The sequence below is a fragment of the Dipodomys merriami genome, unplaced genomic scaffold (assembly GCF_024711535.1).
Source record: "Dipodomys merriami isolate MVZ:Mamm:240054 unplaced genomic scaffold, mDipMer1.0.p SCAF_1966, whole genome shotgun sequence".
NCBI classification, from domain to species: Eukaryota; Metazoa; Chordata; class Mammalia; order Rodentia; family Heteromyidae; genus Dipodomys; species Dipodomys merriami.
This window is the reverse complement of record NW_027203344.1, coordinates 30,222-51,213: the sequence shown is the minus strand read 5'-3', so window position 1 is coordinate 51,213 and position 20,992 is coordinate 30,222. Positions and strand designations below refer to the sequence as shown.

Here is a 20,992-nt window from a genome sequence, read left to right as displayed (position 1 = left end):
GTCCTGGTGTTGGTTCTAGAGCTTGAACTCTGGAGCCTAGCCACAGTCTCTGAATTTGTTTTTCTTTTATTTTTGATGCTGTTCCTAGGGCTTGAATTCTGGGCCTAGTCCCTGTCCCTGAGTCATTCTTTTGTTGTTGTTGGTGATGGTCCTAGGGCTTGAACATAGGGCCTGATAACTTCCTGGGTTTGAAAGCAGGGCAGGGCCACTGTGTATGAGGGTTTTTGTTGTTTGTTTTCCCTAAAAGGAAGCAGTCTCTGTGGCTTGAGCCACACAGATCAACTTCTCGCTTCTTTTACTTTTTGGCAGTTCATGGAAGATAAAATTCTCATAGAAGATAAGAAGCTGAGGGTACTATATCAGCACCTGAAATCTGAGGATTGAGGTTGAAAGCCCAGGCAGGTAAGTCCGTAAGATATATCTCCATTTAATCCCCTAAAGAGAAAAAGTGGTAGAGTGCTACCTTTAAGAAACATATTTCTATTTCAAGCTCTGGCTTCAAGACCCAGGACTCATACACATTCACAAATCCCTAATGGACTTTTCTGCCTAGTTTGCCTTGGAACCGAGATCTTCAAGTTCTGTCTTTTGTGTAGCTTGAGCTCCAGGTGTAAGCCACCAATTCTCTGCTCATTTTAAGATTTGGAATTGGCGCTTTGTGCTCATCTTCCATTCTGATTTTATTTATGTATTTGTATTTAATTAATTAATTATTAGTTGTCCTACCCTATGTATCTGGGCCTGGTCACTTATTTTGCTTTTTTGCTCAAGGCTGTTGCTTTACCACTTGAGCCACAGCTCTACTTCTGGCTTTTTGCTGGTTAGTTGGAGATCAGAGCTTCATGGAATTTCCTGCCCAGGTGGGCTTTTAACCACCATCCTGAGATTTCATGCTTCTAACTGGGATTACATGTCAGCCACCAAAAAATGCCTGACTCACTCAATTTTAATATTCTTAATAGGGTCTTATACTTTTTTAATTCACATTATAATGATGATGTCGATGATGATGATGATGATGATGATGATGATGATGATGATGATGATGATGATGTGCAGGTCATGGGCTTGAAATCAGGGCATGTGTGCTGTGCTGTCCATGATCTTCAGCTCAAGGTCTGGAATGTTGTCTATTTCTTTTTGCTTCTTTCTTGGTGGTTAATTTGAGAGAATTGTCTCATGGAAAAGCTTGGCACTACTCAAGAGGTTGAAATCTGAGGATTGTGGTTTCAAGCCAGTCCTGGCAAGAAGTCCAAAACACTCTTTCCTTTTTCTTCTAAGTTTTTGTTATAATGAGAAAGATGGGGTGCAGTGGAGTTGCAGTTTCATTAGCAGGTAAAAAGGGTGTTTGTTTTTGAGCAATGGCCTCCCAAAATACACTGCCTCCTGGCTAGGGATGGTGAACTGATGGTTATAATGCCTTCTGTCTTCCTTCTGTGACCTATTGCCCTGGTAACAGATTGTTTACAAAGATGTGATCCTGACTCCTGAGCAACAGGAAAAGGCACAATATCATTCCTGGGTTGGGATGAAAACCAAGTGGATCCCGCCATTTGGTGTGCTGCCTTGCTCTGGGGGGCAGGATGATAGTGCACCCTTCTATGAAGAAAGAAAATAACTTGAACAATTCTGTCCTCTTTGTTCATTTCTGACAGATGAGGGCTGTGAGACACATTCATGGAATCATCTAGGGGACTTGTCCAGGATCTCCATTGTGTCTGGGAAGGAAGGGCCCCAAGTTTTGCTGCAGAGAGATGCATCCTGCAGTGCCATGGCCCTGGTTTGCTCCAGTGCCAGTGATTACCCAGATCAGGAAATGTCACCTGTTGCAGGTAAAATAGCTCTCAGAACATTTGTCCTGATGACCATGGAAGCCCATGCCTAGGCCAGTGTAAGCAATGGTGACACAGTGGTGCTCGTGTGGCTGGGAGTATGGAAGTAGCACAGGTGTGGATGAGAGGTGTTGGGTAGCACACATGGTAGATGCCTTCTGCTCTGCCCACCACATGACTAAAGGTAATGCTGGATTCTGTCTGAAATTAACTAGGGTCTGGGGCACTGAACATTTTCTGAGATGCCAAAGCTCCCATGGGGACACAGGTTGAGGTAGACTAGGTGAAAGGGAGTGAAGGAAACCTGCAGAAAATAAGGAAGTTTTGATTCTTTTTAAAAGTTCTTTAATGGTTAATTTTTAATCAAAATGGGAAATAAATGGAAAAAGTGATTCTAGATCTCAATTTCCTGAATAGCTAACATTCCAGGTGTGACACTAGTACCCATCTCACTCTTTTTTATCTATTGAGTTTATTAGGTTCTAGACACTGTAGCAAGTAGAAAAGAAAAACTTTGTTTTGAAGTTCTATGCTTTAGTGTGTGGGGGTGGGGGAGGGTGGAGAATGTATAAATATGTTTGAATATATGATGGAAAAATAGATTGAGAGATGTGCTAGGGAGGAGTGTTGGCAATTTACAGTGAGGTATGATTTCAGAAAAGCGTCATGTGGTAAAGTGACTTAGGAGATCAAGGCAACTCACCCAGGCCCCAGAATCAGGTAGGGTCATGAGCTCAAAGTTGAGGGTGTCTGGCCTGTCTTAGAGTCAGTAAACCAGTGTGGCTACATCACAATCAGTGTGTGGAGTAGAGGATATGCTTGCTGTAGGACAGGCAGTGGGCAGCTTGTGCAGAGCAATGAGTTACAAGTGTGGTCTCCACCCAGAAGCAGTGATCTCATCCAGGAACTTTAGCAGGTCCAGCCCAGACCTGTTTAGTCAGGGGCTAGGGTCCAGTGTTGCCTGCTTCAAAGAAGCCCTCTAGATGTATTTGAGAACCACTAGCCAAGATAAGTTCCCTTAGACTATGGTAGAGACTTTGGATTTTATTCTGAAACAGAAGCTCTTGAAGGTTGGGAGTGAGAGAGTACAGGATTTAATTTAAGAAATATACAAAGTGGGTGCCAGTGGCTCATACCTCTATTCCTAGATACTCATGAGGTTGAGGTCTGAGAATCCTGGTACAAAGCTATTCTGGACAAGAATGTCTGAGACACTTAACTTGAAGTGGAGATATGGCTCAAGGGGCAAAGTGTTGGTTTTGAGAAAACAAGCTCAACAAATTCAAAGCCCTGGCTCTAAGTTCAAGCCCAAGTACCAGCACAAAACACACAGGCCAGGCAATGGTGGCTCACACCTGTAATCCTACTGACTCTGGTGGGTGTGTTCTGAGGATGGTAGTTTGAAACTAGCCCTGGCAGGAAAATCCATGAGATCTAATCTCCAAATACCCACTGGAAACAGCTAGAAGTGGGGCTATGGCTCAAATAGTAGAGCACCAGCCTTGAGCAAAAGCTCAGCCACATTATGCAGGGCCTTGAGTTCAAGCCCCAGTACTGACACTGACAAAAACATAAGAACATATACACACACACAAACACCAACACAAGCAGTGATGGTCACTCATGGGAAGGAAGCACAGGAGCCCAGTGGGTCCCCTCTCAATTCTCAGGGCCCTCTTGTCCTCTGGAGACCCCCCAGTTTTTCTTCCAGCATAATAATTATTATTACAAAATATTAGAATTATAAATATAATTACTATATTAATGCTATAAGTGCAATGATATAAAACATTTTTATAAAATGTATTAATATGTTACATATTATATTCTATAACATACATACATTATATATTATATAATATCTAGTAAATATACAAATAAATATAAATGTTATATATAATAGATAAAATATACATGCTACAATAGTAAATGAAATATAATGATGTAAGTATAAAAATATTATAAATATACTTATTATTATACTAATTATTCTTCAGGAATCACAATGTGGCTTAGTGGTAGCGTGTTTGCCTGGCATACATGAAGACCTGGGTTTGGTTCCTCAGTAAACAGCAAAAGCAGGATGTGGCGCTGTGTCTTAAGTAATAGAATGCTAATCTTGAGCAGAGACAAGCTCAGAGACAGTGCCCAAGCCCTGGGTTCAAACCCTAGGACTGTCAAAAAAAGAACAATATAGTAATTCTTCTACCTGCTGGAGCCCTGTAAAACCAGACACACTCAATCAACTGGGACCTTGAATTTGAGTTCCACAAACATCAAAGATGATTTTTATTCTAGTCAGTCCTGGGGCTTGAAGTCAAGGCCTAGGCACTGTCCTGGAGCTCTTCTGCTCAAGTCTCATGTTCTACCACTGTAAGCCACAGCACCACTCCAGTTTTCTGGTGGTTAGCTTAAGATTAATGTCATGGACTTTCCTGCCCCGGCTAGTTTTGAACTGAGATCCTCAGATCTCAGCCTCCTGAGTAGCTTCAATTACAGGGGTGAGCCACTGGCTCCAGCTCACAAACACAGTCTTAGCTTCCAGGTCAGTGCCCTGGGCCCCTCCAGGCTAGCTGGTCCTCTTCTTCCCCAGCTTATTGGTGCTGGCAGCAGGTGAACAGGGCAGCGGAAGAGAAGGTGGTTCCTAGTTAACTGGGGGATCCTTTCTGTGTACTGCATGTCCTGCATTAAAAACCCAAACCCCCAGAGACACAAGTTCATTCTTTCAAGGTGGACAATCACCCAGTTCAGAAATTTAGGGGCACCCCTTAAAATCAACCTCTACTCTGATCAGGAGCCCGAAGTGACTGTACCCCTTTTTCCCAGGTTTAAGTTTTTCATTCTCGTTTTCACTATTAGAGAGAGTGTGTGTGTGTGTGTGTGTGTGTGTGCGTGTGTCTGTGTGTGTCTGTGTGTCTGTGTGTCTGTGTGTCTGTGTCTGTGTCTATGTGTGTTTTAGTTAGGTAGTTGTACAGAGATGCGGCCATGCAGCAGAGCAGTTCCTGGGTGCAGTGCCTTTTGAACCATGTCTCCCATTTCACAATTCTCACCACCCCTGACCTCAGTTTTCTTAATCTTTAGATTATGTAGTGAATGTTTGGAATTCAGAACAAGCAATTCGGGGCTGGGAAGGTGGCTCATTGGAAGACTGCTTGCCTCACTCACATGAGGCCCTGGGTTCAATTCCTCAGCACCATATAAGCAGAAAAAAGCCAGGAGTGGTGCTTTGGCTTAAGTGGGAGGGCACTAGCCTTGAGCTGAGGAGCTGAGGGACAGCACCCAGGCCCAGAGTTCAAGGCCCATGACCAAAACAAAACAAAACAAAAAAATCAAAACCAAAAACCAAGCAATTCATGTCTACAGTGCATCTTGATCTGTGTCATCCCTTCAATATCTTCCCCCTGCTTCCCCAACCATTCCCTTATTTTTGCGGGTCCTGTCAAATCCTTAGGAGCCAAAGTGGAACCAGCCGGGTGTCCTACATAGGGATTCATAACAGAGGAGAGAGGAGGAAAAAAAGCAGTATGATGCACATGAAAGTTTGCCTTTATAATTTCACAGTGCATTGCTATTTCCTACTCAGATATAATAGTGTAAGCTTATAATGATACCCCAATGTTATCAACAAAAGGCTTCTGTCCAGGGTGATATCACAGAAGGTAGCACTGACATTCATTTGAAAAGTATATCCACTAAAATATTCAAATGGAAGGGAGTCTTCTTACCATAGATATATAAATGAGCTCAAAAAACAAAACACTTAACAAAATGTCTATTGATGTCAGTTAAAATGTTAGTGCAATTTTATTTAGTGTGAACTGTGTTTACGAATGTTTAGATTGCAAATGGGAGTATTTTATTTCTGCCCACTTTCTCAGATCTCAGGAGGTTCATAAATAAAACAAATTTCTTTCTCCATTATTTTGTGATTACCACTTTCAAATGGCTCCCTGCCCATAGATTCTAATATTTGTGTCACAATGATTGGTAAAGACTTGAGCCTCTCCGTTGATTATAATGACTCCCATTACATTCTGAAAGAGATAGTATATTAACTTCATCTTCAGACAGAGAGGTAAATTGATGCCAGCATGCTCAACGATTTTATGAAAGTTCATGCCATCGGTATCCACCATCTTTGGCAGTGATGCATCAAATATTTATTTATTGATTGATTGATTGATTTTATGGTCCAGTCGTGGTGCCTGAACTCTTTGCCTGGGCGCTATCCCTCAGCTCTTCAGCTCAAGGCTAGCACTCTACCACTTGAGCCACAGCGCCACTTCCGGCTTTTTGCTTTTTGCTTATGTGGTGCTGAGGAATCAAACCCAGGGCCTCAATCATGCAAGGCAAGTGCTCTAACACTGAGCCACCTTCCCAGCCCTGCATCAACTATTTAATGAAGGAAAACTTGGAGCCAAGCTCTGTTTTAATGTCTAGGAATGGCCTGGAATTAAAATGTATAAAAACTTCATTTTCATAGAGCTGATGTTCTAGATGAGGATACTAACTGACAAAGAAACAGTTAAAAAATCCAAACAGGCTTGGAAGGTGGCTCAGTGGTAGAGTGCTTGAGACCCTGGGTTCGATTCCTCAGCATCACATCAGGAGAAAAAGTGGGAAGTGGCACTGTGGCTCAAGTGGTAGAGTGCTAGCCTTGAGCTGAAGAGCTGAGGGAGAGTGCTCAGGCCCATATTTCGTGCCCCACGACCCCCCCCAATCCAAACAGTGGCAAACACTATGAAACAAAAGAAAATGGAGAAATGGAGTTATTTAAGTTCTGCCTCAACCACAACCTTGGGTGCAGCTACCTTAAGATGATCAAAAGAGGCTTCCTGGAGGAAGTGGCGCTGTAGCTCAAGTGGTAGAGTGCTCGCCTTGAGTTGAAGAGCTGAGGGACAATGCCCAGGCCCAGAGTTCAAGCCCCACGACCGACAAAATAAAAACTATATAAAAGAGGCTTCCTGGAAATGGTGACTAATGAATTAAGGTGTGAGTTCCGCAAACAAGTCATGAAGGAAAGAGTTGGGGAAAGATGATTTTGGGCAGAGGGGAACACTTGGAGCAAAGGTTGTGAGGTGGGAGACTTGGTGTTTTTGAGGAACATCAAGGTTGCGTGTCACTGGAATGAAATGAGTGAAGAGGGATGGTGGCAGATGCATATGACCCAGAGAAGAGTCTGGTCACATAGGGTCATATAAGCAAGGGCAATCAATGTGGGTTTCTTCTAGAACTTTCCACTGTGGATAATAGCAGGAGGTATCACTATGTGATATGTGCTTTTCAAGGTTCACCATGGTGGCAATGTGGAGAATAAATGATGAGTGAAAGCCAGGAGCCCTGTGTGGCCATTGTTTAGTACAGGTCAGTGTAGATTAGAATGTCAACAATAGAGTAAAAGTAGTAGATGAAGTAGTGTTTGTTGTTTATTGTTTTTCTTTTTCTTTTTGCTGGTACTGGGGCTTGAATTCAAAGCCTAGCAATCTCACTTAGTTTTTCACTCTAGTAATGCTGAACATGTGAGTGACAGCTGGACTCTTGGCCATTTTGGTGGTTAAGTGGAGATAAGAGTTTCACTGACTATGCTGTAGGGGTTGGCTTTGAACTGTGACCTTAAGATTTCAGCCTTCCAAGTATCTAAGGTTACACGTGTGAGCCACTAGTGCCCAGCTTGTGGAAATGGTTTTGTAAAATGAGACATTAGAACTTGCTCCAAAGATGATGTAGGCTTTTGGCTGAAGCAAATAATAAGATAGATGGTAGAACTATTACAATGAGAAGATGGTAGGAAGAGAAATGTTCTAGCAAGCAGGGAAAGGAATCTCAAATTCTGTTTTAGGCAAATAATTTTGCTTCACCATTGAGAGATAGCCTGGCTAACTGGAGCTGTCTAGTAGACAGGCCTTTAAGTCCCCAAGCCTGGGAAAGAGCATTTTGAGTTAGAAATTGCATTTGGTGATTACCAGGGGGAATGGATCATTTAAAGCCTGGAAAGTGTGGAATATCACCAAAGGAGGAAAAAGAAGCAAGCATACTGCCCAAACTTTGTTCTTAGTCTCCACATTAATCACTAGGTGTGGTCAAATACTACAGTCACTGAAACTAGCTACAACTATTGTATTATTTTTTTTTAGGTGTGCCATTCCTGAGGCTTGAACCCAGGGCCTAGGTACTGTGCCTACATGGAAGATTCCTGACTTCCATGATCAGACTTACTGTTTTCCTTCTGACTTTCCTGCCTCAGTCATCTTTCCATGGCTTACAGCCAAGGAGCTTGTCTTGGATGTAAGTGTAAGCCAGTTATCAACAAACCACAGGGTATGTTCAGAAGCAGCCATCTAGGATCTGCTGACTTTGCCCTGGGTCTGCACGCTCCATCCCTGGTCCATAGCAAAGGAACCACAAATGCATAAGTTGATGAACCAATGCTAAAGTGGATGGTTGTGGCTGGGCATGGTTTGGATGTACTGATGAAGCCACTCTAAGGTGGCTTAGGCATCACTGTTGGACCAGGTTTGTTAGATTTTAGAATACATGTTTCAATACATGTTCTAGTCAAGACTGCATACCTTTGTCTCTCCCAATCATCTCACATCCCAAGCAGGGCACACCCCCAAGTTCTCATCTCATTACCCAGTTAAGACTGCTTTGCCCATTTTCTGTGCATAGATTCATTTTTCTGAGTAATTCCTTCTTTATTTTATTTATAACACTTAGTACTAAACCACTGGCATTTAATGATTCAGTCTCTCATCATTCTCTGAGAATTTCTTTTATTCTATGGATCTATGAAATCCTTTGGGGCAAAATCTGTGACTTAAAACCATGGCCCCACCCTACACCATAGGACATTGAACATTAATAAGCCCTGAAGCAAGGCCTGTTGTTTTAGAGGTCATCTTTTTAGGAAATCCTTTTCCCAACTCTAATTAAATTAGGGTTTTTAAAATTTAAGTTTGAAACACATTTCACCCTCTAGGTAACTATTTTGATTGCATTGGTCTGTTACAGGCTATAAGTCCCTCTCTGCTCCTGGTGATATACAAGGTTTCTACTTAACATGTGAAAAATGGAATGCATAAAAAGATCAGTGAAGGCTGGGAATGTGGCTTAGTGGTAGAGTGCTTTCCTAGCATGCATGAAGTGTGACATAAACAGAAAAAGCCAGAAGTAGTGATGGGTTTAAGTTGCAGAATTCTACCTTTGAGCAAAAAAGCTTAGTGGCAGTTCCCAGGCTGAGTTCAAGCCCCACAACTGGCAAAAAATATCAGTGGAGATGGGCTGTGAATGCAGTGGCCTCATGAACAATTATCTGTGTGGTTGTGGTTTTCAAAAGAGCAATAAAATTCACAGTGCAAATTACAGCACACCAGGTCATTCTTTCCAATCTGCATCCCTTCTTCTTGGGAACAAACTCTTCCCTGCAGCATGGGTCTTCCATGGACAGGAGGCCTCATGAAGGCTGATTTATCCTTACCGAGTATGCTTGAATCCTTTGGTTTGCACATCTTAGCTCCACAGAAAGCACCGTTCCCAAATGTTAGGGAGAATAAGCAAGTTGGCAGTAGCCAAGCTGGGCTAGGCAGATGGGGTAATGTGAATTTACACATATATACTTTGCCGAGTCCATAGGTTTCAGAGAAAGCATGAAAACTCAAAAACATTTGGAATTTAAGGGGCTTTGAAGAGGCTTAATTCCTTAATGAAAATTAGCATCATTGTTTCTTAGCTATGAATGACTTCAGGAAAAAAAAACTAAAAATGATATTATTTGAAACTGGGTACTAATGGCTCATACCTCTAATCCTAGTGACACAGGAAGCTGAGATCTGAGGAGTGTGGTTCAAAGCCAGCCTAGATAGGAAAATCCATGAGACTCTTATCTCTGGTTAACTATCAAAAAGCCAGAATTGAAGTTGTTGTTCAAATGATAGGCCATCATATTTGAGAAAAAAAAGAACTAAGCCAATGATACCCCATCCTGACCCTGAGTTCAAAACCCACCAGGAAGGAGAGAGAGAGAGAGAAAGAGAGAGAAAGAAAAAAAGAAGAGGGCAGAGAGAGAGAGAAAGGTAGAGAGAGTGAGGCAGTGATGGGGGGAAGTAATAATAATAGAAATGTAATGACAACAAATCTAAAGAATGTGGCAAAGCCTTTAATAAGTTCTTGAAAAACAAGGGATAGGAGCTCTGCACAAGTAATGGCTGAGGAAGCTTTATTGAAGTAGGATGCCTAAACTGGGCACCTAAGACTCATACCTGAAATCCTAGCTACATAGGAGGTTTATGGTACAAATCCAGCCTGGGCAGGAAAGTCTGTGAGATTTTTACCTCCTTTTTTTCTTTCCAGTCCTGGGGCTTGAACTCTGGGCCTGGGCAATGTCCCTGAGCATTTTTTGCTCAAGGTTAGCACCCTACCACTTGAACCACAGCACCACTTCCAGCTTTTTCTGTTTATGTGGTACTGAGGAATCAAACCTGGGCCTTCATAAGCATTAAATTCTGGAAGTAGAACTGTGGCTCAAGTGGTAGAGCACAAAAGCTCAGGGATAGCACCCAAGAAAGAGATGGAGCACTAGGACTGGCAACAAAAAGAAAATATGAACTATTTACTTTGTGCCACATCAAGTATTTTGGACTATTTAAAGTATCAAAAGATAGTTCTACTTAAGAAATCATGGCTTAAATGTCTGGTGTGTGTGTGTGTGTGTGTGTGTGTGTGTGTGTGTGTGTGTGTGTGTGTGTGTGTGTGTGTGTGTGTGTGTGTGTGTCTGTGTCTGTGTGTGTGTGTCTGTGTGTGTGTGTGTGGTACAGAGAGAGGAGAAAGCATGGAAAGCCAAGAGAGTTCTAAATCTAAGATTTCAGAGGCCATCTTTCAGAGAAAGCCTGCAGAACTGGGAGTAAACTAGATCCAATGCTGTGCTTTGGTCAACTAGTTGTAAGAAAGCCCCAACTGGCCACTGGTGTGGATTGCAGGAAAGAGGATAAGGCAGTAAGAATAGAATTAAAGGGGTCTGAGCCACTCACACAAATTCCAGGTATCATTTCCTGGTTATATGTAGGCCCAACCTTTGATCTTCAGTAAAACCAGGAATTCACAAAAGTGAAAACTTGTAAGAAATAACTGAAATAAATAAATGACTAGAGGTGTTCAGCAGCAAATTTTGGCAAGCAGAACACATGTGAACAGAGCAAAATGGAAATGATCAACTCTGACAAGTGGTGGGGGGGAGCACAGAGAGACTCATGCACAGAGCTAGGCTCTGAGTTCAAGGCCCACGACACAAAAAGGAAGGAGTAATGATCAAAACTTTTCCAATTTTGATTTCTAGCATAAGCCTATATATTCAAGCATTTAGCAGCCCAATAGACTTCAAGTAGAACAAACTGTGATCACTTAACACATTGTAATTAAACCATCAAAGATAGAGAACCTCCAAAATCACACAATTCATCACACACAAGACTTCTTCAATGAGATTATGAACAATTCCACGTAAGAAATCAAGGATGTCAACGCACAACAAGTGCAGCAAATTTACAATGCTAAAAGCTAGACTACACAGAGAAATGAATGAGGTCTTATCTCCAGTAAGCAGCAAAATGCCGAGCTGGAGGTTTGCTTCAAGTGACAGAGTACTATGGAAACCCAGAAAGCCAAACAAAGCTAGGTATTCGTTGGTGGCTCATTCCTGCTATTCTAGATAGTCAGAAGCCTGAGATCTGAGGATCACAATTCAAAGCCACCTTGGGCAGGGAAATCTATGAGACTCTTCTTGCCTATTAACCACAACACCAAAGAATAAAAGCCAAAGTAGAGCTGTGGCTTTACCTTGGGTAAAAGTCTCAGGGACTGGAACTAGGCCATGATATCAAGCCTAGAACTAGCACCTAAAGAAAGAAAGAGAAAAGGAGAGAAAGAAAACAGAAACAAAACAGAAAGCCACACAAGAGCACAGATCTATAACTTCAAGCCCCAGCATGCATGTGTAGGTACACACACACACACACACACACACACACCCCAAGATTGAAATACAAGCAGTAATGAGGTTATGTTGAGTAAATCTTTGATGTCCTGAAATCATGAATATAAATGACAACTAGATACCAATTGATATAGATATAGATAGATAAACTCTATAGATTATCTATCTGCTAAAGATAACAGATCTATCTATATCTGTAACAGATTATCTGTAGAAATTTTATCTCTCTCTCTCTCTCTCTCTATCTATCTCTCTATCTATCTATCTATCTATCTATCTATCTATCTATCTATCTATCTATCTATCTATCTATCTATCTATCTATCTGGCTATCTGTCTACATAGAGAGTGCGAGACAGAGAGAAAACAATCTTGGGGCTTGAACTCAGGCCCTGGACACTGTCCCTGAGCATCTCTAACTCACGGCTAGCACTCTACCACTTGAGCCACAGCCCCAATTCTGGCTTTTTCTTTTTAGGTGGTACTGAAAAACTGAACACAAGGCTTCATGCCTGCTAGGCAAGCACTCTAACACTAAGCCCCATTCCTAGCCCCTAGTTAAAGGTTTTTAAACAGAAGTACTAGAGTTCAAACTGAGAGCCTCTAGCTACTAACTAGATCCCTCTTCCTCTGCAGGGGATCTTGTACTTGAGCTGACTCCCCTAGCCCCTACCCTTCATCACTTTTGATTACAAAGCAATTGATGAGGACCTAATAGGAAATGTTGATGTTTTCTTTTACCTCATCGATGGTAGTGACTACTGGTAACTCCTACCAGAAGTGGATTTTGACCATGAGTTGCTCCTATTTTCACCACCAAGTTAAGTGAAAGAGAATGGAGAGATGCCCTGTGACCCAGTGATCCTAGTGCAGGGAATCCTGAATAAAAGGAAAGAATTGTGCATACAAATGTGGTAAATTCACAAAAGGAAGAGAAAAGCATCCTGTACCTGGCTTTACCTCCTGATTCCCCCTTCACCTCCATGGTTGAATCTTACTTGGCCATATTTGCAACAATGTATCCTTCTTAGCAGTACTTCCTGTGCCTCAGTCACAGGTTTCAAGTTGCTTTTATTTTCAGGGTTTGTTTTGTGACTTCATCTTTTCGTATGGCCTTTTAATTTATTTTTTGTATTTTTTTGTCCATCATGGGGCCTGAATTCTGGGCCTGGGCACTGTCTCTGAACTCTTCAGTTCAAGACTAGCTAGCACTCTACCACTTGAGCCACAGTGCCATTTCTGGTTTTTTTCTGCTTATGCGGTAGAGAGTAGCCTTGAGGAAGTAAGCCCAGATACAGCACCCAGGACTTGGTTTCAAGCCCCAAGACTGGGACACACACATACACACACACACACACACACACACACACACACACACACACACACACACACACACACACACACAAGCTACCTACCTTTATGTACGAAAGATACTTAGGTTCTGTGCTCTCTTAAAATGTTTCTAATCATGTACAGTTGTGTAAGTATCTCTCATTTTAAATGATCATTCTTCCCTTCTGTTTAAAAATGAAATTATGAGAGCCTGGTATCCATGGCTCACACTTGTAATCCTAGCTATTCAGGAGGCTGAGATCTGAGAATCACAGGTCATTGCCAGCCCAGGCACAAAAGCCCGTGAGCCTCTTATCTCCAATAAACCACCAGAAAACCAGAAGTGTGCTATAGCTCAAGTGGTAGAGCACTCGCCTGGACTGAAGAGCTCAGGGACAGCACCCAGGCCCAGAGTTTAAGCCCCATGACCAAAAAAAATAAAAAGAAAAATTATCAGAAAAAATATTTTTGTAAAGCAGATATTTTCTAAGGCCAAAAAAACCTTCAGAATTTCTGGTCCATAAAATGTTATGTGCATGGTCTTTCTGTAACTCTCCAATGTATATTCCTATATTTTTAGGGGAAGTTTATATATAGCTTTTACTGTACTACTCAGAAGTGATTTATGCTCAAATATCTAGCACCCTTGAATATGCAGTCCCATGACTTTGCAGGAAAAGAATGGAAAGAGATGGAAACCCATGACAGGAATGAAAGGGAGTAAGGCAGTTTGCACTTCTTACTCACTGTGCTCTCAACAGCAGGGGAGAAGGTGGAGAGGATATCAAATGGCACAGATACTGGTAAGGAGTTTTCATTCGCTTTGGCAGTGGTTTCTCCTACAAAAGGGAGATGTATAAGCACAAAAGAAAGGTTCATTGACATTTTTGCTTTATTATTATGTGATTTATTTTTTAAAAATTGAGCCATTTTTGCCTACAAACACAAAATACTTTAGGATGAAGGCTAATAAGATAAGCAGTCTTAAATTTTCATTTCATTTCAAATATAAAAGTATTGATCTAGTCAGGTGCTGGTGGCTCACGCTTGTAATCCAAGCTGCTCAGGAGACTGAGATCTGATGATCTAGATTCAAAGCCAGCCCAGGCAGGAAACTCCATGAGACTCTTATCTCCAATAATCGACCAGAAAACTGGAAGTGGTGCTGTGGATCAAGTGGTAGAGCACTCGCCTTAAGCTGAAGAGCTGAGGGACAGTGTCGAGGTCCAGAGTACAAGCCCCATTACTAGATAGATAGATAGATAGATAGATAGATAGATAGATAGATAGATAGATAGATAGATAGATAGATAGATAGATAGATCTAGCTGGGCACTTGTGGCTTAAGCCTGTAATCATAGTTAATCAAAAGGCTGACATTGGAGATTTGCAGTTCGAAAGCCAGACCAGGCAGAAAAGTCCATGAGACTCCTGTCTCGAATAAACTACTCAGAAAAAGCTGGAAGTGGTACAGTGGCTTAAGTGGAAGAGCTCTAGCCTTGAGTACAAAAAGGGTCATGGATGGTGCCAGGTCCTGAGTTCAAGCCACAGAACTAGCAAAATAAAAAGTATGGATCTACACAAGAGTAGAGTAAAAAGTTTCAGTGACATGACCTTCTAAACAAGAGGAAACTATAGTCAGAAACAGATCAATTGCTGGCAAGGGCTGAGAACAGACACAAAGGTGTGGCTACAAACTGGCATGAAGGAACACCCTCAGGTAAGCCTCATACATACAGAAACTATTCTTTTTTTGCGGGGGGGTCCGGTCGTGGGGCCTGAACACTGGGCCTGGGCACTGTCCCTCAGATCTTCAGCCCAAGGCTAGCGCTCTAACACTTGAGCCACAGCACCACTTCTGGCTTTTTTCTTTTTGCTTATGTGGTGCTGAGGAATTGAACCCAGGCCCTCATGCATGCAAGGCAAGCGCTCTACCACTGAGACACCTTCCCAGCCCAGGAACTATTCTTTATTTGTGTATTACAATATACTGTGATTATGTAGTATAAATATAACTATGATTCTATAGTATAAACATAAATATTATTTCTCAATACAGTGTCATATTGCAAAAGAAACAGTATACAAATTGTAGCTCAACTTTGTCCTAGAAGACTATCCTGATTCTTAGTAAGGGAATCAATATACATTACAAAAATGAATATGTTTCAAAAATAATTGTTCTGTTTTGCCTTTAGACATCTCTTGCTAGATCAACAAGTACATCAAGTAATTTAACTATATTATATCAAATACTGTATTATGGAGAGAACTTTTGCTTTCCAGTAAAGTAAATAAGCTTGTATTACACTTGCCTTCCTACACAGCAACTGGAAAACCAGACAAAATAGAAGAAAGAACTATTTTCAGACTGGAGAAAAGACAGAACAAGACTTTGGTCCAGGAGAAAAGAAAAACAAAGTGAACCCTACAGTTGTGCTTTCTGCCTAGAGAAAAGTTCCAAACCACAACACACAGAGGAGAACCTAAAGCCAACAGAACTCTCACAGGCAAAATAAGTCAGGGATAATGTCTGGAGTCAGGGAAGGCTGAAGCAGCTACCACATGAAAGTCAGAAAACTTCAGAAGATGCAGCTATGTAAGTAAAATGTTCCAAGAATCTACAGATGTGCCCATGTGACTTTATCTGAATAATACCCTGTTCAAGCACTAGGTAATTCCACAAAGCTGGAAGAGGAACTACCTGAGTAGTAAGTGACACAATCCCCAAAGCTCAAGCTATGCTGAAACATCAGGTTTCTAGGCAACCAAAGTGAACAGACTTCATTGAACACCTGAGGGCTAAGAGTGAATTCCGAAAAATTAGGGCTCAGCAGTAAAGATAAACTAGTCTTTAAGAATGAAGGTTACAATAGACTCACTATAAATAAGCCGAACAGAAAGAGGGAGGGGTGACATTGACCAAAAAGAAATGTACTCTTTACCCGACTTATGAAACTGTAACCCGTATCTTTATAGTAACAATTAAAAAAAATTAAGTATGAATCTGAACTATGTATATCATAACTAACTGCCAATTAATGGAAAGTAGAACTGGGCCATTGGTGGCTCATGACTGTGTTCCTAGCTATTCAGGGGACGGAGATCTAAAAATCACAATGGAAGGAAAGCCAGGGCAGAAAAGTTTGTGAGGCTCTTATCACCATTTATTTATCCAGCAAAAATCAGAGGTATGGGTCAATTGCCAGCTTTGGGAGAAAGGTGGCAAGGTAGACTTTTAAGCCCTGAGTTCAAGCCCCAGTTCCAGAACACACACAATGAGAGAGAGAGAGAGAGAGAGAGAGAGAGAGAGAGAGAGAGAGAGAGAGAGAGAGAGAGAGAGAGAGAGAGAGAGAGAGAGAGAGAGAGAGAGAGAGAGAGAGAGAGAGAGAAATAGAGAGAGAGAGAGATTGAGGAATAAACCGAAGGAAAAAAAGTAAAAGAAAAAAGAAATAACTTCATACAGTACATTTAAAACAACAAAACCCTCTTGTTCTCATACCTTGGAGTTCATTTCAATCTTATTCATAGCTATTTAACTATAGGACTAACAAATGAGGGAAACCATGGGACCTATTCTTTGGGTATGGCTTACTTCACTTAATGTGATTTTTTCCCAAGTCTTTCCATTTTTTTTTTTTACAAAAGGGCATGTGTCATTCTTTCTGATGGAACCATTGAATTCCATTGTGTATGTGTGCGTGCGTGCGTGCGTGTGTGCACGCCCGTGCACGCACATATATATATATATATATCACATTTTCTTGGTCTACTCATCTACTGAGAAGCATCTGGGTTGTTTCCATATCTTAGCTATGGTAAACAATGCTGCCATGAAAATGGATGTACTGTTAGCTTTAGTGTGGCCTTGTTTGTGATTGTTTAAATGTTAGAATTTAAAGAGAATGGTCAATAGCAAATGAGTCAATTTCATATTTATTAACTATTTTATTAAATTTAAAATGTAAATTTGCTGGGGGGATGGATCAGTTACGGGGACCAGGGAGGGTATGAGTGTATATTTTGTGGGGGAAGCCCAGCTTCCTTGATATAAGCAATTGTGCATATGACATCAAGTTCTCTACTAGTGCAGACATAGAGCATTAAGTATCTCAGTTGTACACCCTCCAGGATTTGCTCTTCATTATCAGCTGTGAGGGTCTATGTGTACCAATATTCTGGCTGAATAAGAAACACCCCATCAGGCATGTTAAAGCATGAATCTTCAGTTTTGCTCCCAAAACACTCAGGTGTTCAAGTAACCTGCTTGCAATGACCTGGAGAGTTCTCTCTCCAGACTCTGAGCTACCAGACTTTGCTTCTTTCAAAAGAGAATTTACTGGAAGTATTCAGAGTCTCTGATTCTTGCTGCATGGCATTAATAAATTGGAAGAGAGAGAGAGAGCTAGACAGGATGAGGATTTTCAGGGAGAGATTCTAGGCCTCTTTGGCATGATCACAAGGAGACCCGTGAGTGAAAGTAACACATGCACAAAATTATAAAAATTCAATACCTAAGCCTATATGAAATAACACTGCAAAAATCACAGATCATGCTGTCCACATGTTCTTTTTCTTTTTCTTTTGTCACTCATGGGGCTTGAACTCTGGGCCACGTGCTGTACCTCAGCTCTTCAGTTCAAGCTAGCGCCCTACCACTTGAGACATAGCATCACTTCCAGCTTTATCTGCTTATACGGTGCAGAGAAATCAAACCCAGGGCCTCATGCATGCAAAGCAAGCACTCTACCACTGAGCCACCTTCCCAGCCCCTGTCCACATGTTCTTAATAATCTTTTATATTTACTGCAGAATGGCAAAGGAAGAATTCAAAATGGAAGATGATTTGGATGACTATGGACAATCAGCGCAACTTATTAATAAATTGTGATCGATGCACAGACGCAATGTGAGATAGACACACTGACTGTCAGAAAACCAATTTCCCCACAGAGACACATCACCATATTCAGGTTACCTGGAAGACTTCTAAGATTTCTGTTGGGCATGTGAGTCCATGCGAGCAGAAGAGCCAGCAGCAGGACTCTCATGCTGTGGGGCTTTCTGTCTTCAGCTTCATGGTTTTGGAGGATGGTGGCTCCTTGGTTTTTATGAGAGTCTCCTGTGGGTCAATCTCCTGGATGAACCAATCAGTGCTCACCATCCAGAGGTGTTAACTCTCCCCCCTCCACACCCCATGCCAAAAAAAAAGTCCTGCTTGGGACAGGTGGTCTGGAGGGAATTCCAGCTCTCTAAGCAGATGAGCAGCAAGAACATGGTGAGCTGAGTACACTTGTGTTCACTGGGAGCAGTGAACTGATTATCAATTCCATGTACACAAGTATTTATTTTCTTCAACTTGGCACTTAGTGAAATGGATGGAAGGGAAACCAAGTCTCCATTCTGGCTGAAGGTGAAATGGCAAAGCTTCCTTGCAACTGAGGTTGATTTAGCTATCAGGTGGAAGAAGTGAAGTCCTGGGGGCAGATAGCATCAGAATCAGATGGAACGTTCCAAACCAGCCCAGGCCATGTGAAAGTTCTGGACTCTTTCCTCCAGCTGACCACCCAAAGGACACAGGTACATATGTGGCTCAAGTAGTAGGGTGTTAGCAGGGAGAAAAATAATATCTAAGACACAGTATCCCAGCCCTGAGTCCATGTCCCAGGACATGTCCTAAATTAAAGGAAACCATGAACTCAATGTCTTTCTATGTCCTTTAGAGAAACAGTGATTTCTATAAATGTCTCACAGGATATTCTTTATTAGACATTCCTATGAACTTACCACATTCCTCAAATTACAGTTGAAGGGAAATGCACCTGGTGACATTAAATTTCTAACCATGGGATGAAGTTCACAGTCAACCCCAGGTAGCAGAGTCTGTAGTCCATATATGGATTATATGGGCAGAAGCAGAGGCACTGGCAGAGTGGATGTGTGCTTTTGACACAACAGGAAGAACAGCATGCACTGATGACCTTTGCACATGATTTTCTGACTGAAGAGCTTCACAGTGATATGATGGGAAGTAATAGAGTGGAGTTTTCAGATCTAAGTCACAGAAGGGCAACTCCTCTTCCTTTCCAGGAGGAATCCATCAACTACTCAGAAAAAGCCAGAAGTGGTGTTCTGTCTCAAGGGATGGAGCACCCGCCTGGAGCACAAAGAGACTCAGTGATGCAGTCCAGGCCTAAGTTCAAGTCCCACGACTGGTCAAAAAAATAATTGGGACGTGGGGATGGAATAGAGATATAGATAATTGGACTGCTGGATTGATTCACAGAAACAAGTCAATGGGGCCAAGTCTGGTCCTGTAAAAGATTAGCGGACCAGATTGGAGCAAAAAAAAACCAAGATCCACTCATGTGTTTTCTATAATACACTCAAATCATAGTCACAGATCAACACAAGTCTGAGCAAAGGGATGGAAATGAATCTTCCAGGAAAATTCATCCTCTGAGAAGGCAGGAGTATCCACCCTGTCATCTGATAAAACAGAGTTCTGATTAAAACCAATTAGAACAGACAAGATCATTACAGATAAAGGGAGTGATCAATGAAGAAACAATCACATAGGTTAATATATAGTCCCCAAACACGAAGCACTTAAACATGAAATAAATGTTTTCAGCCTCACAGAAAATGACAAACCCCAACACTCATGTTCAGGTTTTCCAATCCTATTGGAAGCTCTACTTCCTGACCTTCACTTTCATCGTATGTTTATTTGTTGGATGAGGAGTGGAGAGATGATGATTTGGCTGGGGTGGGGGTAGTTTAATTCAAAATGAGATCATGAGATCCCCTCCTCCTGATAATAACCTGGAGCCACCAATACCTCGTCTCATAATTATATTCTTTAGCAACTTGAGAACAGTCAGCTAGTCAAAGGGTAGAATAGAGTGAAATCTCCAGCCAGTCTTGGTGTCAACTCCTACTGTGTGGAAAAATAGGGCTGTGGTTTGAAGTGGTAAATGCAGGAAAATAGGAATCCACTCCACATATCCCTTTTCCTCTCAATTGACTGGGGAAAGGAAATCCACAGTACATAACTCTGGAAAATTCAAAATACTATGACATCATAACGACTAATCCCCAAAGAAAGGTTTTTGACATCTAAAGGTGAGGACACAGAATCTCTACAAATGAGTAAACCCCAAGCCCCGAATAGGAAATGTCAAATACTGGATTCCTCAGGGATGGAAATGATTTTGTTTTATCATTGTTCAACTCATGGTAATATTTTTTTGTCTCAGTCTCAGTCTTATCCTCCAGGAGCATAATTTTATTTTTCAGGAGTGCTTAGGAAAAGAAAGAATTTTCTGGAAGGAATCAGTCTCAGGAACCTTAGTTGGTCCATTTGCCCACGATCCTCAACTTCATGTCTTGCACGGGGCGAGGGTGGGGGGAGATCTGTGTATGAATTCTGCCCATCCATCCCTCCTGCTCACAGATGTCTCCTGGATAATTTCAGATCTGTCCTTCCAGTCCCATCTGAGAGGTTGACAACTCATGGCTTCCTCTGTGACCAAAGATGGTCCAAGGAAATCCATGACCACTTTGAGTAAGAATTCTATTATTATTATATTATCTATCTATCTAATAGATATATCTATACATCTATTATCTATTATATTCCTTCTTTCATTCTTTCAACAATTATGGCTGAGGGGCATCTGCATAGGTCTCACAGCTCTCTTGGCCCATTGGCCATGCTGCCGCCCAGGGTCTCTGCCCAGCTATCTCCACCCAGAGAATCTCATCAGAATCTTATCCGTATCTCCATTCTTGAGTTGTTCTCAGCCAGATGCCCTCTGCCCTCCAGCCTCATCTGTGT

General features: G+C 41.7%; 1 protein-coding gene across 1 annotated transcript in view; it reads left to right on the top strand.

Annotated features, from left to right (window-relative positions):
• The window catches only part of LOC138831452 (protein FAM114A2-like), a 48,875-nt gene extending 28,222 nt beyond the window's left edge, over window positions 1–20,653 (top strand). Inside the window, exons 7-10 of the mRNA XM_070028515.1 lie at window positions 310–402; window positions 1,656–1,832; window positions 15,480–15,751; window positions 17,965–20,653. Of these exons, the coding sequence (XP_069884616.1) occupies window positions 310–384 (75 nt within the window). The 3' untranslated portion in view covers window positions 385–402; window positions 1,656–1,832; window positions 15,480–15,751; window positions 17,965–20,653. The remainder of the gene's footprint in view (window positions 1–309; window positions 403–1,655; window positions 1,833–15,479; window positions 15,752–17,964) is intronic.
• Window positions 20,654–20,992: the final 339 nt, after the last annotated feature.